The sequence below is a fragment of the Protopterus annectens genome, chromosome 14.part0 (assembly GCF_019279795.1).
Source record: "Protopterus annectens isolate FY-2018-M chromosome 14.part0, PAN1.0, whole genome shotgun sequence".
In the NCBI taxonomy this organism is placed as follows: domain Eukaryota; kingdom Metazoa; phylum Chordata; order Ceratodontiformes; family Protopteridae; genus Protopterus; species Protopterus annectens.
Genome location: NC_056748.1, coordinates 861,039,681 through 861,065,271, shown reverse-complemented (window position 1 = coordinate 861,065,271; position 25,591 = coordinate 861,039,681). Strand labels below are relative to the sequence as shown.

The 25,591-nt window shown below is 38.0% G+C and overlaps 1 protein-coding gene across 1 annotated transcript in view; it reads left to right on the top strand.

The window, feature by feature from the left end:
- The window catches only part of LOC122789302 (broad substrate specificity ATP-binding cassette transporter ABCG2-like), a 707,388-nt gene that overhangs the window by 359,811 nt on the left and 321,986 nt on the right, over positions 1-25,591 (top strand). The window contains exon 10 of the mRNA XM_044056623.1: positions 9,721-9,872. Coding sequence (XP_043912558.1) covers positions 9,721-9,872 — 152 coding nt within the window. The remainder of the gene's footprint in view (positions 1-9,720; positions 9,873-25,591) is intronic.

Sequence of the window (25,591 nt, the reverse complement as noted above, 5' to 3'; positions counted from 1 at the left end):
GGTTTTGTAGCTCAAGCCAGCCTAGTAGTTTCAGATTATGACAGTGGTGGGTTCTGAAAGAGGAGGCTGTGGCAAATCTAGCTATGTTATTATAAGAGTTTGACAGTTTGAGGTTGTTTTTAGTCAGATTTGTATATATGGATGAAGCATAGAGGAGTGTGGAGATTAAATGGGTAAGGGTAATAGAAGTTCTGGCTTGTGGAGTAAGGAATGGCTTTATCCTATACAGGGAGCCCAGTTTCCTGTTTACGGTTTTTATAGTATTGTTAATGTGAGTTTCATAGGTAAGGTTGTTGTCTATTGTTATACCTAGAAGTTTAGTGGTTAGGTCTGGAGATATAATGGTTCCGTTATTGGATAGGACTGAGAAGTTTATTGGTCTGGACTTGCGGGTGGGTGTGAAGAGCAATAGTTTAGTCTTTTTGGGGTTCAGGAGGAGGCAACATTGTAAAAACCAGTTTTCTACTACAGTAAACATTCTCTGGGTTAAGGACTGTAGTTCAGATGAAGATTTAGCTGAGCAGATGATTGTAGAATCATCTTCATATTGAATACAGGTAGCTTGAGTAATTGCTAGATGAAGGTCATTTATATAGATTGAGAATAGGAGGGGATCTAGAATTGAGCCCTGAGGGACTCCTAGTGTAACGGGGAGATGTAAACATAGGTTATTGTCCCAAAGCACTGCTTGTTGTCTGTTGTTAAGGTACGATTGGAACCATTGAATAACCAGTGAATCTAGGGAAAGAGATCTTAGTACATTTATAAGTAACTGATGGTTGACCATGTCAAAAGCTTTGGAAAAGTCAATAAAGAGTGCTGAGGAGAGGGTGTTGTTATTTTTGTTATGATTGATACTTTCAGAGAAGGATAGAAGAGCAGTGGTAGCACTATGAAGTGGTCTGAAGCCATGTTGGCAATTTGCTAGTAGATTATTTTGCAGTAAGTGATCAAGTAGTTGTTTATGGATGCATCTTTCCATTATTTTAGCTAAAGGAGACAGTAATGGTATTGGACGGTAGTTGGAGTATTCATTAGATTTGCCACCTTTGTGTAGGGGGATGATGTGTGAGATTTTCCAGATTGTAGGAATATTTCCCTCTTGCAAGGTTCTATTTATCAGGATTGATATTGGGTAGGCTATAGCTTTGGCAGCTTTTTGGAGATATTCTGCTGGTAGGTTATTGGCTGATGGGGTTGATGGTTTAAGTTTTTGAAGAAGATTACAGATAAGGTGAGTTGGGACTGGTTGTCAGTGGAAAATAGGGAGTGAATTTGTTACAGAATTTAGGTGACTAGAATTCTGAGTTGTTATTTGATTAACCAGTGATTGGATGGCCTCTGTGAAGAAGGTATTGAAGGCATTTGCTGTTTGTTTGGGATCTTTGGGGTTGGCTCCTGCTGGGGGTGGTGTGGTGGAATGACCAGGGTGAAGAGGTTTGTTAATACTGGCCCAGAACTTTTGTGGATTACTTTGGTTAATTTGCTGGAGATGACTGTAAAACTTTTTTTTGTCCAAGAGAATGACTTTTTTTGTATCATTTCTCATTTGTTTAAATTTAAGTTGGTCTACGGGTTGCTTAGTAGATCTCCATAGAGCCCAGAGTTTGTTTCTAAGTAGGATTTTCTGCCTGGTTTCCTTAGTAAGCCATGGGGCTGGCTTATACTTAGTTCTGATAGTGCGCTTTGGTGCATGATAGTCTAGGATTGTTAAGAATTTTGAATTAAAGTAATTCACTGCCTCATCTAGAGGGAGGTGTTTAATGGGTGTCCAATCACATGCTCTAAGTTCACTTTGGAAATAGTCAGGATTAAAGTTTTTATTGGTTCTGATTGTTCTAAGTGTGGTTGGGTTAGGAGTAGTTTGTCTTATGCCTAATGATATAAGTGAGTGAGTGGTCACTTAAATCTGCAGGAAGGGTTGCAACCTTATACATATGCTGGTGATTGTTTATATAAAACAATAGTTTTATATAAAACAATAGTTTACTGTACTATAGTAGTGCTAAGCAGCAAATGCATCTTACACGTCTGATTTTTTAAAGTCAGCTTACTTTAGCTCTTCTACCAACAACATATAGATGGAAGCAGACTGTAGGTACACAAATGTCTTTTTATACAGACAAATGCAGCTAAACTAGGAGAGATGCTTAGCAAGCATATGTGAGTAGCATTTGTAGTGGTGTTATTGCAAGAGGAAGTAGCTGTGACTAAATTATGGTTTACTATCAAAATCCTGAAGTGCATTTATCATTTATTCACGTCGCTGAACCATATTGTCGAAAATGAAAACGATTTACATCCCAGTTTTGTACCATGTTAATACCAATGGTTCGAAATTCGTTGTTATGAAAGTGCGACCATTGTATTTCATTAGCCTTTGGTGTTTGTTGATGCAGGTTCATTAAGTTTAGGTTCGATTTTCAGACACTTTGAAACCTGTACTTCGATGTAACATTAGTCGATGTAGTGCACTTCAGGATTTTGTTAGCAAAGCCTAAATTATCACTGCAGGATAAGCTACTTCTGTTTACTTGTATTAGTATTATTTTTAAACATAGACATTACCTCATGACATTAAGAATATTGTGCTTAAAAGTAAATGTGATTTAATTAGGGAAAGGCGGGACTCGACTTTGTAGAATGAATGTTAAGACAAACTCCTTTATTGCAAGGAACAGATAAAATTTATTGGTGGATATGGGTACTTGTACATAGCTAATGTTATCTATTTAGTTCTGGTTTGATTTTAAGGGGCAGCAAAACAGATATATTCAGATGGAGAACACAGAGTAAAAAATAAAGCAGATTAATTAAGAATGGTTATAGGAGAGAGCTGGGTTGTCTTAGATATAGGAAGTTTTGTAAGGTGAAGGTCATAAGTGGGATGAGGGTGTGGTGAGGTGTGGTATAATACCATATATAATTTGCAGAAAATTAGGCATTTACTAAGGTGCATTAGTGGAAAATGTTAAGATTTAGAGGAGTAGGAGTAGTCATCAGCTTCACTGGTGCAGAAGCAGACAAGAGGGGACACTTGCAGATTCAGTTTAGGAGGGAAGACAATTATGTTAACATATGTTGTAATTAGTTGTTCTGGTGATATCTTCACATCTGTGAAATCAGTTTATTCATTTATGGCAACTTAGTACATAGATTTGCTGGATGTTTAGAGTATGATTTAAATGATATTCAAGAAGTGCAGATTGCAGTTGTCATTCCTCAGCATAGCTTCAGTCCCTAAATCGTTAGGCTTTATAACACAGCTATATGAAACTTGCTGTGTACACAAATACTGTGTGATGAATGTACATATAACTACTCTTTAGTTACTATCTTTAAGACCTCATGCACCAATTTGTTGGAAAACTATGATTAGTGATTTGCTTTCCTGGGCAACTGCAGTTTCTGTTTCATCACATAACAAGGTGAAATCTGTCGAAGTATGTTCTATATGTTTCCTGTATATTAATTCACATGTTAAGGCAGTACAGCTGTGAAATAAAACTGACTTGTGCTAAATTCTAGAATATGCATCATAAGAGCAATAAGAGCAAATGACCCACAAAAGTTACAGTTGTATGCCTCTTAGTAACTTACCCTACCTCACAGGTACACAAGAACAGTTGGGGGGCAAAGTGGATAGGAGTTATTTGCCTGTACTGCTTTTAGTAGTAGGTTTTAGATAGTGGTGTGTGCATGCAAGTTTTGTTACTTTGTAAACCTACATCAGTGAGCAACACACTCGTCTGCCTCCATACCAAAGTGGAAAAGCCTGTCCCCTTCTAAAAAAATTTTTTTATGAAAATGTTAATCAGTGTCAGTTGTCTATTGAAACACGTTAATTAGGTTTCCCTGGCTGTTTTAGGCTGCAGCTCAGTCTAGGAAAGAAAGACTTAGATAATGAAGTTGGTGGAGGTGCGTTTGTCTGCAATTAATGTTATGTTTACAGGCAACAAGTATAGGTAAACTGTGCCAGTACTGTGGTTCTTAAAGGACTCACACTTTCCTTCTGTTGTTGTGGCCTGTTTGGTATGGCTTAGTTGTTTGTTGACTAATGTTGTATGCTTAGGGGTCCTAACAGGTGTTGCAATGTACCCAAAATTCAAAATATGCTGGTATTGTGAGTTTTTCAGGTGCACACACACTCCTTCTGGCACAAAGACGTTCTGGGTGTAGGTAGGTGTGTGTTTCTTTTCATTGTTTGTTTAGGGGTCCTGACAAGTGGGATAATATGTACCTAAAACCATACTAAATTTGGGGAATGTTCTAAAATAATAGCCAGCTCCATGCTGTAGAGTGAAGAAGTCCTGACTGGCATAGGTCAATGATTTTGGTGCTGACCCACTGTATGTCTGGAAAAAGTACAAACGGACATTCTAGCATGCAGGAGAAGAGCTAACACATGTGCACAGTAGCTGTATTTCAGTTTGTCTGTGTAGGTATGTATAAGTCAACAGTGGGGTACTGTGAGATCTGAATTGCTGTGGCTATCATATGGTGACAGGGGTTTTGGGCTGAAAATAACCCTGATGGCTGCTTGGATGATAGCCTTCCATTTATGTCTGTCACTCGAGGAGTGACTGGACCAAGCAGGTCATATGAAGGCTGATGGTTGGCAGGCACCTGGGAGAAAATAAATATTGAAAATGTACATATATTCTGAAGTAATATTTATTCCCATTACAGTCCTTCTCATTTCAGTGACTGAAGGTATTTCCTGATATTTAACATGAAATTAGTTTACTTAATGTGACGATGTTGCTGTTTTCTGACATCTCTTGTTTTTTTTTAATATTATTTCTTTACAGTTTTGTTTTATAATTTCAAAAGTCTAAATCATATTCATATATAAGTTCTAGCCTCAGAGGAGTAGATACCTAACAGTTTAAAGAGATGTTATATTCTTCCATTTTCTTTTTCATTATAGTAACCTTTCTTTGTACTCTGTCAAATAAATTCACTTTCCTTTTTTTCTGTATGGACTCCAGAGTTAAACATATATTGTAATTAGGGCTTCATGAATGATGTGCGAATGTGAATAATTACCACTTTATCTTTAAGCAAATGTCTCTCATAATGCAGACAGACTTTTGAGTAGTCTTAGACAATGCTTTTTAGTATGTTATTTTATGATTTATTCCTGAGAAAATTATTACAAGTATTTTCTTAACTCTGTGGTCTTTTGCTGCTCTGTCCAAAATGTGTAAGCTCTGTTGAATTATTAATACTCAAATGCATTAGCACTTATTTTTGTGATATTGAATTTGATCTGTCATCTTTGAGCATACAGAACGCATTTTTAATTCTTCTATAAGCTTGCTTTGCCATCACACATATTTGTTACCATCTTGGTTTTGTTTGCATGTATGTTGGTTTTGTTCCGGAATGCATTGCACTTGTGTGGTACACATGTATGCTGACACTTGAACAGTGCATTATGATAAATGCAGTCTGTGTCTTTTGTGAGGACACTGGAATGTGTATGCATCCTATTGTTTATGTCACAACACCTGCAAACCGCTACACCTCAGTAGTGACATGGAGTCATTTTCAAAAAAAAAACCAATAAATAAAAAAAAGAATAGCTTTTGATACGTTTGTATAGATGAGTTTTGATTTCAGTAGCTTTAGCTAATGGAATTATTCTTGTGGGTAATGTTAACTTTACAATGGGCACACTGCTGCAACCAATCAGTGTACACGTTGTTGAATATTAATGAGGGTATCATTGTGTAATCGGCATGTAACTAACAAAATGCTCTCTTTCTTCCTTCTCCTGTCAGCCATATGCCAGAAGAGTATTTGTCAAGCAAATTCCTTTCCCAGCCTTGTGTTAACCATTTTCAGCCATCATTTTCTATCTTCATCATATTTATCTCTGCCAGGGCTTGACTTAAGTGTAGGGCAAACTAGGAGGGTTGCCTAAGAAGCTGTTATACTGGGGGGACACCTTTTTCATGTCATTGTTTGCGTGTTCATTTATTTCTATATTAAGGTGATTCTCATGTAGATTGTATAATAGCATCAGTAAAGTTCTGTTTCACTTCCCTTAGTCACACTACAGCAGTGGTAATGCATTTTTTGTGAATAAGCAAGCTGTGATTTATTATGCGTGCCTCAACATAAACAGTCCTGCCCTTTAGCAACTACTTGGTTACATTCCCTTAGTCATGTTTAAAACTACATAATGCATTTATTGTGTTTCCAAGTCATACTTTAATGTTATGTACAGAACCAACTGATATTGTCAACATCCTGGCAGATACTTCAGTGCTAACTTTACCCCCCTCTCACCCCCCCAAATGGCCCATCTCTGTACCGGAAGAATGCAAAGTTCCTGTAATCACGGCTGCACAGGTAAAAAACACACTCTCCAAAGCCAAGAACACAGCATCCATGGGACCTGACAACATCCCAGGGTGCGTTCTACATGAACTACAGAATGAACTGGCACCCTACCTAAGCACCATGTTCAGTCATAGCCTCACCTCAGGGTTTTTGCCCACTGAATGGCACGCAGCAACGTCTATCCCACTCCACAAGGGGTGAACCACCACGGACCCAGGGAACTACCGCCCCATTAGCCTAACGAGCCTGGTCTGCAAGGCCATGGAACGATCATGGAACTTATAAACAAAGACATTGGTAATCTCCAAACTCTGGACCCCACCCAGTTCAGGTTTGTAAAAGGCAGATCATGTGTCCTAAACCTGATAGACTTCTTTGAAGCAGTCACCAAGGCCGTAGACGAGGGTAAGGTGATTCACACAGCCTATCTAGATCTCGCTAAGGATTTTGACACCATCCCCCACTCTGGAATTATAGATAAACTCACTAAACTAGGTATAAATCCCCATGTCACAAAATTAGTTGCCAACTGGCTCACTGACAGAACCCACACTGTGAAAATAGCAGACTCCAAATCTGACTTCAGACCAGTGACATGTGGAGTACCACAGGGCTCAGTCTTGGGTCCTTTCCTGTTTGGTATCTACTTTTCTGAAGTACAGGCTAACACAGAAGGTCTTTGGCTAACAAAGTTCGTAGATGACTGCAAACTAGGAGCTATAATTGAAACTGGTCTCAAAGCCATGGCCTCAAGCTCAATGCCAAAAAGTGCATTGTCATCCCCTTTGGTAAGAACTCTGTACCCATGAGCTACCACATAGGTGGTAGTCTACTTAACACAGAAAGTGTGATAAGAGACCTTGGGACACAGGTGGACAGTAGTCTGTCCTTTGATAATCACATCGCCACAGTAGTCAGGAAATCCTTCTATGTGGCACACCTCTTTTTTCCTGGATGAGAAACCTTTTGTGATGAGGTCATTGTTCCCCTCTACTTGTCACTCATTAGACCCATTATAGAGTACAATGCCCCTTTTGGTATGTACCTCACAAGACAGCTACAACAACTGGAAAGGCCGCAGAAATACCTCACAAAGAGGACTGCTGGCCCCAAACAGATGCCCTATGCAGACTGTCTCAAAAAACTCCAGCTTTACTCCGTCATATATCACCTACTCAGAGACAATCTCTGCCTAACATACAAAGCTATGTCAAACCCAGAGCTGTTGGACATGCTCCACTTAAAGAAATCCCAATCCCTCCGAGCTATATGCTCTGGGGACCTAAACCTTGTCACCACAATAAACAGAACATGCTGGAGGGATAGATTCATGTCCCAGAGACTTCCCATACTCTGGAACAAATTACCTGTCTATATCAAACAAAGCTCTTCATTAGCACTCTTCAAGAAAAATCTTGATAATTGGATGGGAAATAGGAAATTCACCCTGGGATCACCTCTGTGGCTCTGCACGACAGGGGCACAGGAAAATAATTTTCTTGGGTGGCGAAAGCCAGGGTACCTTTTTGGCTAGGCTTGTATAGGCCCTAGGGGCCGATAGCCTAGTACCTACCTATGAACCTATGAGCAGTTGCAAGGTCTTTGTCTGTATCCCTTGCATAATGATAGGTGTGTGGGGGGGTGGATTACTTTTTGAACTGCCATTTTGCCAGCTTCTGACAGTTGCACTGAGAGGCTGTAAAATTAGAGATCTGCTGAGTTGTTCTGCAGAGTTTGGACTGTTTTAAGAGTAAAAGAGGATTTTGTTGTGCAATTATCAGAGAATGGGATATTAAATTATTTACTATTGCAGTATAATTAATGTGTTGCGTTGTCATAAAAATTGTAAATATTATATGGAAAGGAAGAAACCCTGCAAAATTCAGAGCAGGTTAGAAGAGTGCTGGAGAAAATTTCCAGCAACTGTACCCTCATTATACTGTGACACCCATTTGCTGTTCTCATAGCACCTGCCTGCTGTACAATAGCATAATTTCTTTAAAGTACACTGTTATATACATTGCACATATATGTAGCATTTTCGGGACCAGTAGCTCAAGAAAAGAATACTCAGCAAAAAAAAAAAAAAAAGAAATGAGGTCAGTAATGGGTTGTTATTTCAGGTGATATAAAGTAACCAAGCTTTCCAAAAAGGACACCAGTGTGGAATGTTTCTTGGATACTGGAATGCACAGAAAATACATTTGCAGTAGAAAATAAACAATTAACTGCCTTTACAGATATGCACATTTAAATGGCTACAAGTCCGTATAGAGCCTCTGCATAGGAAGATGACATACTAGTGTACAGCCTGCACAGAAAGCCATATAATGAGAAATAGAAGAGTTTAATAGATATACTCTTGAAAAATAAAGCCGTACAGAGTGACATGCTGTAAACATTTAAGCACTTTAAGAGAATCTTAGGGCCTAGATAAGTACCTGTCTGTCACAACTATATGAAAATAACAGCAGCCAATAACAGCAGACATACTGTGTCAAATGCACAAAGTTATAATTAGGCGACTTTGAATATAGATATGCCTGAAAAGAGTGTTTTGTGCAGGGGTCAACTCCTTCCACCTCATGTGGTGTTTGTACCCCTACACCCCCTGCTGTTGAATATAATTACCTTTGCAGTCACCATTACAATTAAAGAGGCAAGAGGTGGTTTGTTCAACACAAAACACAAGTATTTGTCTTTCTGTTTTCTTTTGAGAATTCATAGATGTGTGCCAATTTCAAAACATTGTGTTCATTTTTTTCTCATTTGATTGTATTTTATAAGAATAAATAACTTTTTGGAATTGAAGAACCCGATCTGAGGTTACATGGTGGGTGGCTTGAGGGACTCTTGAATGAGTAGTATTTCAGATGGCACAGCCTTACTAAAGAAATTTCTAGAGCCTAACGCAGTAGTAGAGTTCAGTAATAATTGAGACAGGCACATGACAACGCTTAATGGGGGAACAGATACTCTGCTGAATTAGTAGGAACTGTGTCTTATTCCACGAATGAGCTATTTATTAAATATTTCTCTATTTGTATGACATAGGGTAGAGCCAAGCCTCCCTGGTCATATTTATGTCAGCATATGATTACACAGTAACAAATTCCATGTTCTAGTCAAGGAAATTCCATTAAGGAATGTAGTGTTTATAGAGAGGCATTTGCAGAGCTGGAAAACACTCACTTGATATTCATAGTTGTTGTTCTGGTAAATATACATATAATTGTTTCTTATTCAAATACTAATTAACTAAAACATGAGGGGAGATGCATATTCAAAGTATTGTTAAGTATGAAACATCAATTTTGCAGTGTTACAATATTTCTTCTTTTTAGTGTTATTGTGAATTTTTCTTTTTAGCTCTGTGTTGTATGTCAACGGACTGTCCTGAATATCTTAAGGAATCCACAAACATCTGTTGCTCAGCTGTTTCTCTGCATCTTTTTTGCTGTCCTGGTGGGGCTTATATACTACCAGATCCCAGACACCCTCCCTGAGGCACTGCAGAACAGGTTGGTACTCTGACTTGCTTCCAAAATATGACTGTGGCATAGCTTATAATGGCAGTGTTCATTGCGTGTTTGTTTACTGTTATTTTGATGGCAGGGTTATCCCACTGGGCAATAGCACTGTTTTTTCTTCTCAGTATACCAATGAAGTTGGCAATTCATTTAATATATAGCATTATACATAGAGCATTTACGTCTGAACATAAAAGTAAAAGTAATTTAAGAAAGCTTGTAACCAAAATAAAATAAATGGATGATGCAGCTTATATTATAATACTGCAGCAGGGCATCCAGAGTAGTTCAGAGTAACATGACTTGAAGCTGGATTGGATATAGTAAAGTGCTAACAACATGTGATGTTTGCAGCAGTCTTCCTGAGATCAGAGATCTCAGTGTGGCGTAGATTAGGAGAGGGCAGTAAGTTAGGATAATGGAGGCAGGAATCAATTGATGTACAACAATGAAATGTAACTTGGTGCAGATAAAGATGGCCTGATCTGCACAGTCTGTACATTTTTGCATGCAATGAATAAGTTAAGCCTGTAGCACCTTTTTTGTTTACTTTCAGTTAACAGCCATATCTCATTATGGCATCCAAACTTTTTTTTTTTTTGGATCTAGCTTCTTTAAGTGATTTACTAGCTATTAAAAGGCAGTATTAGACAGAGCAAGGAGCTGTTAGTAAAATGACACTAAGGTTGTTAATCTAGGCTGTAGTACAGAAATGAATTACTTTTTCACTTATTTTTCATATTTTCATATTTATGTACTTCTATAACTTGGGGACCTACATGCTATTGAAGGGTATGGTGTGAAATGCCATGGTGGGAGAAGGAAAATTCACGTGTCAATGTCCGTTTATGCTGCACTATACTGAAGGTATTGCTAGTTGTCTGTTAATGATTATGAAAATAATATTACTGTATGTGCTTAATATTTCAGAAACAAGCGCCTTAAAGACCATTGTATGGCATTAGGCGAAACCTTAGAAGAAAACAGCCTTTGCTATTTGGAGTGCAAGTTGCACATCTTAGAGATATAAAGTATTATGTATATTGCTAATTATAGACTTAAGCATATATTTTTCATATCTCTGTAAATTTCTCAGTAAACATGATTAACAAAATGATTCTAACAATGTATATCAGGGTTGTACAGTTTCCAGGATATGAACATTTGTTTGTGAAAGTTTAGCAAAAAATATAATTCTGGGTTTGTGTGTATTATAATATATTATACCATGACCCCCCATTAATATTCCAAAACGTGCACGCTGATTGGTCAGCGTGCACGTTGTAAATCGACTTATACTAATGGAAAAAGGTCCGGTTGCCCAGACTTTTGACATTAGTATAAGTCTTTTTTAAAGCTGTCTCGCTATGTTAAACTCCTTTAACATAGCGAGACAGTCTGTAAAAAGCAACGGAGATCTTGCTTTCTCCATTGCTTTTTTTTTTTTAAACCTGTCTCGCTATATTAAATGGGTTTAACAATGCGAGACAGCTTTAAAATAAGCAACAGAGATTCTCCGTTGCTTTTTTAAAGCTGTCTCGCTATGTTAAACCCATTTAACATAGCGAAACAGTAAAAAGCAACGGAGATCTTGCTTTCTCCGTTGCTTTTGCCCACAGCTCTGATGTACTGCATAGGCATACGCATGCGGAGTACATCAGAACTGCCGCAGAATACCAGACAGCTGCGGAAGGGCAGCAAGGCGGCATTATACAGTGCCATTATTTAAGAAAAGTAATTATTTTTTTCTTAAATAATGTCATTGTATAATAGCAATAACCCACTTCTGGGTGTGGATAATGCTGGATTTACCCACGGTTGGCTTTGTTTGGCCACTCGGGCTTTGCCCTCGTGACCAAACCACACCAACCATGGGTAAATCCAGCATTACCCACACCCAGGCATGGGTTATTGCTATATTATACCGTTTTCTTGTGAAAGACTATAAATGCACTGACTGTTGTCATTGTAAAGAATACTTCTTCCTAATAATGTTGCTATTTGTACAGTTTTAGTAGCTTGTATTGTTCACAAAAAATGTTTTTCTACCTCATGCTTTTTAAGTTGATTTTCAGAAAATGCTGTGGAATGCAAGTAGGCTGCTAGAGGTGTGACATTACACAACACACAGGTGTTAATAAGCTAACTTAGTTGCTTCTCAGCACCCATTTTAAGATTTGCCTTGTATTTACCCCTTACAAACTCATTTACTGTTTTTGACCCTTCTACATCTTAAGGAAAATATCTGTATTCATGTACGTTTATGCTGGGAATAGTACAGAAATTTCAAAGCTAGGGGACAAAAGTTGTAGAATATCTATATTTTGTGAATGTATGCCATGAAGGGCAACACTGTGTACCCTGCCCAGTGCTATTTTGGCGATGCCATTTTGAAACAATGGCAGTATAGTGTATTAACAGTTGCATACGGAGTGCAGTAAGAACATACTGACTGTCTTGTGACTAGCATATGGTATAATTTCAATAGCTTAATTGCCAATCACATTTATGTATCTGGAAGTAATGACACAATGAAATTCGGTATATCTAGAGGTTTTCACTGAAAACTCACACCTGACAGTGGCTGCTGCATAGACAGTTTGTAGTGCCACCTTCTGCAAGCACCTTGTCTCATACCTTGGGCCTGAGCTCATTGTACAGAGGAGTATTCAGATCATAACCCAGTGAATGGTACTGGTGATGGTCAAGGCTGGGGACTTTGCTGCTTCTTATCAAAGGTAATAAGTTGCATACTGCCCAGAGTTCCTCCACCAGTTGTCTCTGTTAACATCAGATAAGATCATTGTGGAGAGATTTGTTCTGGGTTGTTTGAATCTAAGCATTTCACAACTGGAATAGTTAAGCAGGTGAAGAAGCACTGATGCTTTTCAATATTTTAAGCACTACAAAAATCCTGATGTATTAACAGGTTTGAGGAAAAGCATGTTACCTGATAGCTACTTTGGTTGTAGAAAAGGTGGTGCTAATCATTAAATCACTGATGCAATGCCTAAGATATATGGAGTATTAGGTTGGGAGGGTGGCCTAATGGTTAAGGTGTTTGCCTTACAAACACAAGGTGCAGGGTTTGAGTCTCCCAAGGGATAATTGGCTAGGCTTAAAATGGCTCGCAAGGGCAATTAGTTTAGTACTAATCAATGACCCTATGAACAAAATGTAGCACATTGACAAGCACAAAACAACCTTGCTCCAGCCCCTAAAATAGTGTATAAAATTATTATCAATAAAAAGTGACGTCAACTTGCTACAAACAAAAGTTTACACTAAAAACAGTAAAACTAAGAACACTGCTTTAACTGACAAGAATATCTTGTGACTTTCCCAAAAACTTCCCTAAAACCTTGCCAAGATTAAACAATTCTTTACAGAAGTACAGTTTTAGTTATAAATGCAGATTTTTTTTCCCATGAAGATAACTTATCTGCCCAGCAATGGAGAAATACTAACTGACCATAGCTCTTCGAATGCCTGCAAGAGAAGCACACTTCTGAGACCAGGAAAGATCTGAAGGGCTTGACTTTGTGTCCAGACCACTGTTTTTCTCAATTCTCTGCTTGAGCTTCCAACAGTCTGCATGTGTGGAAGGTACCTTTCAGCTTTGGAAGCTTGCTGGCTATTATATCCTATACATGAAGGATATAACCCATATAGTTTAGGCTATTGTAGCAGTGATGTTATGGTAAGTTTATTTATACAACTGTACTGTTCTTCTCATGCCTTATTGTTCAAGTTCTGAGAGGCAATGTGAAGCAGAACACCTTACTATGTGTGTGTGTTAGCGAAGTCTCTAATACCAGGATTGTCATTTTTTTATTGTAGACACAGCAAACAGTAGTGTGTGCAGTACTGCACCATATTACCTTTCACCATCACCACTAATCTAATAAGTCTTGAATGGTTGTATTTTGTTGAAAGCACAGACAGCCTGTTTTATAGAAAAGAAACTCATAGTCAGTGGAGGTTAAATCCAAGATAAACATACGTACAGATCACTTTTGTGCTAGAGAGCAAAACAAAGCACCTTCTAGGAGAGACCATCTGTACACATTTTATGAAACTAGGGCCCTGTATCCTTGATTCAGAAAGGGCTCTGTTGCCCTTTGAATGTACCTGTTCTTGAAAATGAGCAAGATATAGCAGAGCAGGTGTCTATCTGGAGAGAACAATTTTAATGAAAAGCTTCCTACACTGGGAATCATTTTTTGTTTCTGTAAAACATCCTGAGTCCTGGTTACAAGAAAGTACAGCAATACTATCCATAAAAATATCAATCTTTTAAAGACATACTGATTATTTAAGATTATGCAATGCTGCTGATTGTATGGTTTACTGCTATTTTTAAAGGAGGAGAGAAGAGTGGAGCAGAGCAGAATATTTTGTGCAAAATTGATATGTCAGGATGTTCTACTTGGGTGGCAGTGGTGAATTAAGTATACCTTCTGCCCTCAGCAGTTTAAAAACTATGAGCCCCATTCCATTTTTTTGTTTGTTTTTGAAAGACAAATTCTCATACTGTTTTGGATTCACCTTCCTGATGTGAGACTGTTTGAAATACTGTTGTTATATTTCACCAATGTCTACGTTGATCTGTTACACACAGTAGATTGTAGTCATTTCCAAATGTAATAAGAAAATGATCACAGTAAAGTATCCTAACTTACTTTATACAAATACACACTAGTTCTGCATCTATCACATCAGCCAGTTTGTCCACCTCATCTGACTGTGATGAAACATAATACCTCTGTATGTCTTAGCAAAAGAATCGGAGGCAAAGCTCAAAACTAATGAGGGACAAAGGCCCATATTCAGGGACAGATTTTAAGTATTGCTGACACATAGTTAGAACGTTGTGAGAATAGCAACGTCTGTACCAGCATGCATTTTCTGAGGAACATAGATTTAAAAGTCAAATAGCTTCATCATTTAGTAATTGAAATTCATGGTGGCAATCCAGAAAACAACAAATTTATGAGAATTAGACCAAAATTTGAGGAAAAGTGAGGGTCATTCGGTTTCATACAACACTTGCCAGTGAATAAATATTCCAGTGCATTTCATACAAATGCACATAAGACCTATAAAACCAGACTTTAAAATGAGCAAATCAAAAAATGGAAATTTGCTTTCACCCACAGTCAGGACCCCTCCCAGTTATTTAGAAACTACAATTCTTAGTGACTTGCCCAATCAAAAAAAAATGGGTCAAAGTCAGAGACATTTTGTGAAATCAAGAAGCAGTTTCAACTTTGTTTCCCATAGTCACCACAGAATAAATATTGTCATGCCAAATGCACACTAATCCTAGAAATCCACACTTTAAAATGAGCAAATGATAAGACAGTAAGTTGCTTTCATTCACAGGCAGCCCCCACTCTTATTTACTGACTGCAATTCTCAGCAACATACCAGACAAAAAATATGAAGCAAAGTTGGAGACATTTTGTGAAATCAAGAACAGTTTCAACTTTGTTCTCATAAAATTGTCAAAGAATAAATATTCCAACTTTATTGTATAAAAATGCACACAAGTCCTGTGAAGCCACTATTTGAGCCAATAAAAAGATGTTGAGTTACTTTAATCTATAGCCAGCTCCCACTACATCATTCCCCATTTAACGACTGCAATTCTCAATGATTTGCCACAAAAAACACAAATGGTACAAGGTACAGATCAAAAATATAGGGCAAAGGCAGAGATATTCTATGAAATAAGGGGCAGTTTTAATTTTGTTTCACACAGTCAGCAGAAAATAAATATCCTAGCATATTTAATTCAAACGCACATAAGTTTGAAAAAGCCTAACTTTAAGTGAGCAAATGACAAGAAGATAAGTTACTTTCATCCGCAGACAGCATCCACTTATTTAGTGAGAGCAAGCCTCAGTGATTTATCAGAGAAGCATAGATGTTATATTGCATAGATTGAAAGACAGTTTTAACTGTTTCAAACACAAACAGTAGACCGACAGTAAAAAGTCCAGCTTATTTCACACATAGTCAAACAACGTTTCTTTCATGCAGAGCCAGCCTGCAATCCTGTTATTTAGTGACTGCAGATCTCAGTATCGGTTTACCATCCAGGATAAAAAAAAATAATAAAACTTCCCACAGAAGTAAATAACATGTCTTTCATGCACAGCCAGTCCACCTTATTTATGGACTTGAGGGCAGTTTTATCTGATATCCTGACAACATGGTTACTAGCCCCAACTACGAAGGTCAGCTTCAACTAGAACTGGCTCACAAAGTAAAAGCTCATTCTCAACCCTAAAATTAAAAAAAAAAAGATTTCAGTGCTAGCAAATTACTTCCTAAATACAACAAGACCATTCATATCAAAAACAATTCAGTAATCCCATCAAATCCACCTTCCACTTCAGACACTTTCGTCTTTGTTTACATCAGTCACTTAACTTTCGCATGCATATCAAAAAGTGAGAACTAGAATAACCTACCTCCTCTGGTGTGCACAAAAATTAAAGAAAACAAAACTTGTGCTGAGAATGTTGCTATAACTGAAGAGTTTAATATAGATACTTAACGACAAACAAGCAAAGCTTTTGGGCTTAGCCCTTCCTCATTGCAAACTCAATAATCAGTTCGTCGTCCTACATGTAAGTGCTTTCAGTAAAATCATGTGACGCAACCCACCAGTAGCATTAAATAAGTAATTAACCAACCATCATTTTACTAAAGCAGAAGACTGTATTAAAAATAAAAATTACTCAGTTTCTCTATTTACCTGCCAGAGCCACAATAGGAAAAGGAGTACTAGTTGCACAACTAGAATATGGTTTACCAGTTTTTGCCAGTGCCTTCACCAAAAAAACACACCACTTCAAACTCTAAAGTGCCACTGCATATCTAACCCCCCCCACACACACGCACACACACACTAGAAATGTTATTACATCACACCCTCCAAAGCAAAATTGTTTCCTGTCAAGAGGTAGAGATAATCTCCTTCTAGGATCTGTTGGTAATAAACTATTCCACCAAGAATTCACCTCTCCTCTTGTCATGATGCTCATTGCTTCTGTCCCCATTTATGACCTCAGGAACCAGTCCAGCCCTGTGCTGTCACTTCATATTCCTTCAACATTACTCCATTGCTGAAACAACAGTTTTTTTAATATTTGCATCTAGACTCTGGTATTCCCTCCTACCTTACATGGCAGAAAGTTCCACCTTCACCAAACTGTAATCCCATTTCAAGTATTTTCTTCTCAGACAAACATTTAAAAGTGCTTCAGAACAGGACCTGTCAGTTAACTACAACTGCCATATTCATTAGCTCCATCTACATGTCTGGAATCTTACAGAGTCATAACCTGTAAGGTATCTGTTGTGAAAGTGTTGTATACAGGACTGCCAATAAAATTCTGCTTCTACTTTTATGTGTGACCAACTCTCTCACTCATATATTATACAATTTGTTTCACAGTGATATTTTCTACTTACCATTGGCAATAGTTTTCCTTTTTCTCTATATGTTCTGATTTCTGTCTGTTCCCTTATCTTTCACTATTGGTGCAGTTTTCATTTTTGTAAACTGCTTCCCAGGATAAGACTGAAATTGTTTAATGTGTTGTCCGTGCTCTATCCTGGTTGATAGAAAAAGCAAGCCAACAGTCCTTGCAGCCTGCAAATATCTGCTGTATTATTTAATATTTGTGGGCTTTCTGCTCATTGTGTTCCTGTGAATCATGGGAAGGCGACAGACAGAAAGCTGCAGCACTTTGCATGGGACCACAACAGGTCATTTATTTATTTATTCATTTTTAAGTAAAGAAACTTTTGTTATTAAAAAGATATAAAGTACCCCAAGGTGAATACTGTCACCTGCCAAGTTGTGTATGTGGAAATGGTAGGCTGTGCAAGCATACAGATGTAAATACTTGCAATGTCTGTCATTTAATGTTTAACTGAAAATAAACCAGTGTCCTTTTTTGACTGGCCATGGGCCTTGAAGAGCAACCAGAATTGCCCTTCCTGTAATCTGCCATTCCAGACCAGAGTTACTATCGTCTCACACCTCACATAAAATCAGTCAGCTCCAAACCTACCTACCATATAATGTCAGTATTTTTAACAGCAATCTAGCTTGTGAACATGAAATTCTGCCAGCACTGTGGTAATATCAAATCTCAGACAGAAATCCCCCTGTTGTATGTACACCGGGATTCACTCAACCCTGACTCAGCCATCATTTTTAAGATCTTCAGATTGTGTTTTCTTTCTGGTGTTGGACTTACCACGACAAATTGTGATTACACTCAGATGAGCCTATCATGCAGTGTAGACCTAAAACTTCAGTCTCCAAAAATTTGTAATATTTCCTCTCATAATATGCAATAAGCAGGCAACATGAAAAATATTTTTTAAGATTTTTTAACTAGAAAATGCATACCATAGTTAGATATACACTTGGAAATGTTTTGTTGATAGGATTTATCACACATGTTACCGCCCTTTTTGTGTGGAACAGAGAACTTGCAATGGAGAATGAGGAATGTTTCCTCATAAATGAGGCCAGCTTATACAGTTGTGAAGTGTGTTATACAGCACTTTGGTTGAGCAGGGTCCCTAGCAAATGTTTTGTATTGCTTACATTAATATTGTCATCTGTCCATGGACAGATGTAACTTACCTGCATCTCAGCCTTGTACAGGTGTATGAGCCTTAAAGTATTAGATAACCAGTTTTAGATATCAATATTAGTAAAATGTTAGCTTATTTCAAAGATGGCTGCACATTGAGTAACAGCTTAATTCTGGCTCTCCTATTCTGAAAACAGAAACTTAGCAGAGAAAGCCAGTGGACCTAGATTTCTGGGTATATTTCAGTAACTGACTAGTAAGTGCACTGCTTAAATGCCAGGGAAAAAGAAATATAAAGGACCCAGAGGAAAAGCAGCTACAAAAGTTGAGGAAAAAATGCAGACAGGGAAAGTGCTGCAGTTGTTCAGAAAGAAGCAGTGCAAGTTCCAAACATGAAGTGCAGTAACTTAGAGGAAAGTGCAAAGCAGCTGCACACATTCCTGGTTAAAATAAACAAAACCCTGATGGAGTATATCAACACAAACAATAAATAGCTGGAAAAAAAATGGAAGAAGCTTTGAACAGATATTCAGATAAGGTGAAGGAACTGCAAAACTTAGAGGGTGAAATGAAGAAAAGGCTGGCTGAATATGAGATTGCACAAGAAGAGATGTTTCAAAAATAATAGAATTAGAGGGCAAAGCACATAGGGAAAACCTCAGATTTTCTGCTGTACCAGAGAAGCAGGAATGAACAGATTGTATTAATTTTATGAAAGTACAAATAAGTAACTGGACTGGTATTCCATATCAAGCATTGTGAATTGAAAGAGCACATCGTGTTATGCTCCAAACCTGGCAATGAGAAAACAACCTAGACCTTTAATAGTAGAAATGCAATCTTAGCAGAAGGAGTTGATTCTGACAAAACTGTGGCAGAAGGACAAAGTACTGAAAGTGGGAGACAGTCGATTGATTGTGGAGAATGACTACTCATTGCACACCAGACAGAAAAGGAATAAATATACTCCATTATATAGGGCATGCTGAGAAGCAGGCATGAAATTCAAACTGCTGTACCCAGTTGTTCTCAAAATATTTTTCCCTGGAGGAACAAAAACATTTTTGATGAAGTACATGCTAAGAAAGAAGTACAAAAGTTACTTCAAGAAAAAGTGAGCTGTGAAACGGAAGGAGGTTCTGCTGCTTGTTATTTTGATAATAAAGACCACAGAGAGATTGCGCTAATGAAACTTGTGAAGATGTGTGGTATCACTAGCTATGCCAAGAAAAGTAGGGCAGTGGAAGTGTAATATATGCTAGCACAGCTAGCTGGAATTTTGTAAAGAATTATATGTCATTTGTATATCAAACTATTTGTATAGATGATTGTGTTGAAAAATGTATTTGTAAAGCTGCTTGTGTCAAAAATGTACCAACAGTGTGTCCTGCTGAACAGAAAAGAAATGTACATTTATATCAGACTGTACTGTTGTAAATAGGATACTGGAAGAGAAGAGGTTAATTTCAGTCTAGCTAACTTTGAAAAGTAGAAAGACATTAAATTCATTCAGGCCATAAAGATATTATCTTACAGTTCTGACTGTAGCCAGAGAAGGAATGTCTGTGCCAGAGAATGGTCTATTAGCTCCTGTAGGAAGAGTGGAAGTGTTTTATTGTTTTATGACTTTCAGTAGTTGCAACATATTAGCTCTATGTGTGTGTATTATTGACAGCTTCTAGCCAATGGGGTAGTATGGGAACCAGAAGTCATATGACCAGATGTGTGTGATATTTTGTAAGTAAGCACTGTAATGAAATTTCAATACCAGATGAGACTGAAGTCTCAGAGTACTCTGCTTTTGAAACCTGACAAAGAATGAAGACCATTCACCTACTTCACCTTGCCTTGCTCTAGTAAGTGACCAGGGAATATTAATTCTTTAAATCAGTCAGGAAAATATAATGAGATTAGTTAAACAGTGCTTTTCTGTATCTGTGTGAATCTATTTGTCCATGTTATTTAATATTTCCTGTGATTGAAACTCTTGTGTTTATTGTAGATAGCTATTCAATATTTTCATGTTCTTTTATGATTAAATATGTTTAAACTTTTCATTTTGGCTGGTCCTTTACAGAATATTTTAACCTTTGAGAGTACGTATATCTGTTTGGTGACTCTGTGGCCACTCCTGTAAGCCTTACTGCTTTGGTCAAAACAGAAAGAATTTGTATTAATATTGATTTCACTCAGTATAATTGGGTACCCTTGTAAGAGCCTCAGAGTAGCTGGTTTTGGAGTTCTGGTGGCAGTAATTACTTTATAGTCTGGGCAGAAGGGTCTGGGCAGAAGGGGCATAGCTAGTAAATCTGTGGCAGCCATTCTTAGGTGTGTGTGGTGTGAAAATCAAACTCCAGAGTGTGTGTTTCAGCTGCTTGGAACAGGGACACAGAGTACTGGTTTCACAGAGAGAGTGGTGAATGACTTGGTTTGGACACTTGGCGGAGGACTCAACTGTACAGCTGGGACAGTGGGGAGTCTTTCTGTGGACCTGGAAAGAGAGACAGAAATTCAGACCCCAAACTGAGTGTGTTCCCTGTGTGCTCTTAAGGGAAATTGTGTTTGATGCAGAGAGCTGCATCTGGAAATACTGTGTGTATTTGTTTATTTTTCCAATTGAACATCCCTCTCCAGTGCCAGTGGTGAGGATTTAGGCTCCTTGATTACTGGCCCAGAAAGGGGATGTCACAAAAACCTTTCTCAGTGTTTCAACAGAAAATGATTGAGAGAGAGAAAAAAAGCACAGAAGTTGACTAGAAGAGTTGACAGTGCACTGGAGATAAAGCAGAGACAGGATTTGGGAGATGGAGATGAACAGATATAAAAAAAAGAATCTGGAAATATTGGACTTTCTTGGACTTTGTTAAACTTGTAGGTGACTCTAAAGTATATGCCCTACTTCATGTCATTAATGTTCAGAAAAGTACTCAGGTGAGGGGAAGAGGAGGGAGAGAGTTAACTGTAAGTAAAATATTTTTTTTTCTTAGCAGTATTACTTAAGTGTTGCATGATTTTCTCTGCATGTTATAATGTAATTTTTTTCAGTTTTTAAGTGTAATTGGGACAATAATGTAAATAGGTGCTTCTGTTTATTCTTTTTTTTCTTTCTCCCTTCTTCTCTGTTTCTCTGTTTAGTTTTAAGAAATGTGGGCACTGCAATGTAAAAAAAATGGGGGATCTGGTGAAAAGTGTGTGACAAAAGAAAAATTAATGTACATTTTCTCATTCTTGCATAGGGGAGTGACTGTGATAGCTTTATACAGTAACAAGTTTTAACAGAAAGCAAGTACATAAAAAGAATATTGAACATTATAAGGTCTTTTTTTAGTAAACAGTCCTGTGTCTGGTTCTCCTGTCACTAGTAGGCAGTCTGGTAAAGAGAAGTGGCTTGTAGAAACTGTTTTCTGAAAGCATTAAAGTGTTTCCCAGCTGGGAGAGCTATAAATATAAGGCAAAACCAGACAGCACTTTAGTCACGGGCTCTACCATGCATCTTAGCATGGATAAACTGTCTTTCTGTTTAGCTCAAGTCTGTGTGTGTGTGTGGCTGTCAGTTTGGAACTTGCATTCCTATTCAGGGGAGGTAAAACTTCAATATTTGAAGATGTACATAGTTTTGTGTGTTATCATTAAGTTAGTAGGTTTTAAGGGGTATTAGGTGCGTGTGTGTATTTATTTAAGTTCTGCAAGATGTGACACAAGCACAAATGGAGAAGACAGTTGTATAAAAGGCTAACCTGCTAAACAGTGCATGGATGTAACACTAGACACTTAACAAAAAGCTGTTATACATAAAAGGTGGGAATAATAATACCTCAAGAATACAATTCTTTCTGTAATGTCTTCAAATGTTAATGGTCTCATAGATAAATCCAAAAAAGAAAGAATAGTGAACTGTATTAAAAACTTATAGTGAAAATAGCTCTGCTACACAAGACCAGACGTGGAAAGAACTGAGCATGTGAATTTGATAAAGAAAGGTTTACAGGATGGTTATTCAGCAGAATACATGGGGCAAAGGAAGAGAGGAGTACTTATATTAATTGCAAGAGAAGCTCCAGTAGTAATAGAAGAGGAAAAAAAGACAGTAATGGTATATTTCTAGTACTAAGGGGCTACTGGCAAGGGAGGAGGATTATACCGGCATGTATTTATATTCCACCGTAAACTGCTATAATAGAGCTAAAGTAAATTCTGGGAGAAATAATCCATTTTCAGCAAGCAATATTATTTATAGGTGGGGACTTCAAATTCATTTGCCACAGTAAAGTGTGTCTGGGGGACCCAGAAAGGTAAATATAACAAAGGATGGTAGATTTATAAAGAAATTTATGAAAATATTTACCAGAGAAGATATTAATTCAGTACTAGGAATTCTGAGTGAATTTACATATTATTCCCCAAGATACAAAACTTGGCTAGGTTAGACAGAATTTACATTTCACAGGAACATGTGCAGTTAATTGAAGTTCTTGATATGCATGCAATAACTATTTCAGATCATGCGCCAAAAATAACTAAAATAAAAACACAGGGTAGTGAATAAAAATGAGACACTGGCACTTTCCACCTATCTGTTGAAAAGAGAGGAATTTAAGGAATGGGTAGTGGAAATTATTCAGAAGCTATTAAAGATGATAGAAACTTCTTCCGAAAATATAGCTAGGGTGTTGGGTAGAATTAAAATGGAATTTAAAACTAGGGTGGAAATAAAAGAAAGGGAGTTATGGTTGAGGCAGCAAGAATTATTTAGAGGGACTGACAACTATTAAAGTATTGCAAAATAGGGGGAATCTTGCAGAACAAGAAGAGGAGCAACTACAGAATGCTAAAAAGAAAATAAGGGACTACCTTGGTAATATTCATGAGTTTAGAAAGATTGCCGTTAAGCAACTGTTTTTGATAATAACTCTAGAGCACAAAATATTGTAGCACGACTCAGACAACAGAAAGTAGAAAGGGCTATCACCAAGCTTAGGGAGCCTATTACAAGGAAGATAACTAGGTATCCTGTAGAAGTATTAGAAATATTGTAATGATGTGATGTAGAAAGTTTCTACATCACTTATCTGAGCCCTAATTAAGAAATTAAAACCAACCACTGTAGCTGCTGATCTCCTCCCTGCAGAGTATCTACAAAAAGCTGCAGACGCCCTAGCATACCCCATCTCCATCATAATCAATAGAACTATATCTGAAGGTACCATCCCCTCAGTCTGGAAAATATCTCATGTAATACCACTCCATAAAGGAGGTAGCTCCATTGAACTGTCAAACTTCAGACCCATAGCTATTCTGTCACCCCTGGCTATAATTATGGAGAAATGTGTCCATAAGCACCTTCTGCACTACCTTATTCAGAACAAGCTGTTGGCCAGTTTTCAGCACGGCTTTAGAGTATACCAAAGTACCACCTCAGCCCTCCTATCATTCTCAAATGCCATAAACCAAAACCAAAATAACAACAAACTCTCCTCAGCCCTCTTCCTCGATCTCTCCAAGGCCTGCGATATGGTTAACCACCAACTACTCACCCATACTCTGAAGGCAATCTCCTTAAGTAACCATGCTCTCCAATGGTTTCAAGCTTACCTAAGTGGTAGACAAAAGGCCATCCTATGGCAGGACAAACCATCAACCCATCACCCTAGGTGTCCCCTAGGGCTCTATATTAGGACCCTTTCTTTTCTCTGTCTTTATTAATGACCTTCACACTTTCATCCCAAATGCAACCTGCATTAAATATGGGGACCACTTCACTTTGATTTGTTCAGCTTCCTTTCCATCAAATCTACTGACATTAACCCAGAATACTTTCAACACAGTTGAAAATTGGCTGTCTAATCATCTGATCTTAAACCCTAATAAAACAAAGCCGCTTCTTTTCTCTCCCATTTTTAGGTCCTCCTCACTTTCCTTTACCATTAAATCTAATAATGGCACCATTATTTCCCCAGATGCCCAAACCAAACTCTTAGGTGTTATAGTAGACAATAATCTCAAATTTGATATGCATAGTTTCATAGATGCGTACTAGGCTAATGGCCCTGGAGCCTTTACAAGCCTAGCCCATAGGATTACCCTGGCATCGTGTCACCCAACCTTAGTTGCTAGTGCCTCTGTCGAGTAGAGCCACTGGAGTGATAACTGGTGTGAATTTTCTATTTCCCATCCACTCATCAAGATTTCTCTTGAAGAGGGCCAGTGAGGTGCTCTGCTTGACCTGTATGGGAAGTCTATTCCATAGCAAGGGCAGTCTCTAGGTTATGAATCTGTCCCATCAGCATGTTCTGTTGATTTTGGTAATAAGGTTGAGGTCTCTGGAGTGTGTGGTGTGGAGGGATTGGGATTTCTTTAGATGTAGCATTTCTGACAGAGCTGGGTCAGACATGGCTTTGTAAGTCAAGCAGAGATCACCTCTAAGTAGGCAATATGAAACAGAGAATAGTTGGAGTTTGTTGAGTCTGTCCATATAGGACAGGTGTTTAAGGCCTAGGATCCTCTTTGTGAGGTGCTTTTGTAGCCTCTCCAGTTGTTGCAGGTGTCTAGTGAGGTACATGCCAAATGTTGCATTGTACTCGATGATTGGCCTAATGAGGGAAGAGTAGAGGGAGACAATGACCTCTTTCTTCCTGGATGCAAAACCCTTAGTAATGAAATGTGCCACATAGAAGGACTTTCTAACCACAGTGGCAATGTGGTGGTCAAAAGAGAGGTTGCTGTCAACCTGTGTTCCCAGATCTCTTATAAAGCGTTCTGTGTTCAGTGGACTACCATCAGTGTGGTAATTCAAGGGAACTGGGTTTTTCCCAAAGGGGATGAAGACATTTTTTGCCATTGAGCTTAAGGCCATGGTTCTGACACCAGTCGTTGGTCTCATTGAGGCCTTTCTGCAGTAAATCAAACTCTTAAAACCATTGATAAAAAACTTGGCTCCCTTTATAAGATTTAACCTTTCCTTACCCCACATGCTAGGACTGCTATTGCCCATTCCCATCTACTCTCTACTCTCCTGTATGCCACCCCTTTAATCACCAACCTGAAAAAATCTGCTCTTGCCAAATTCTGTAGCCATTATAACCACAT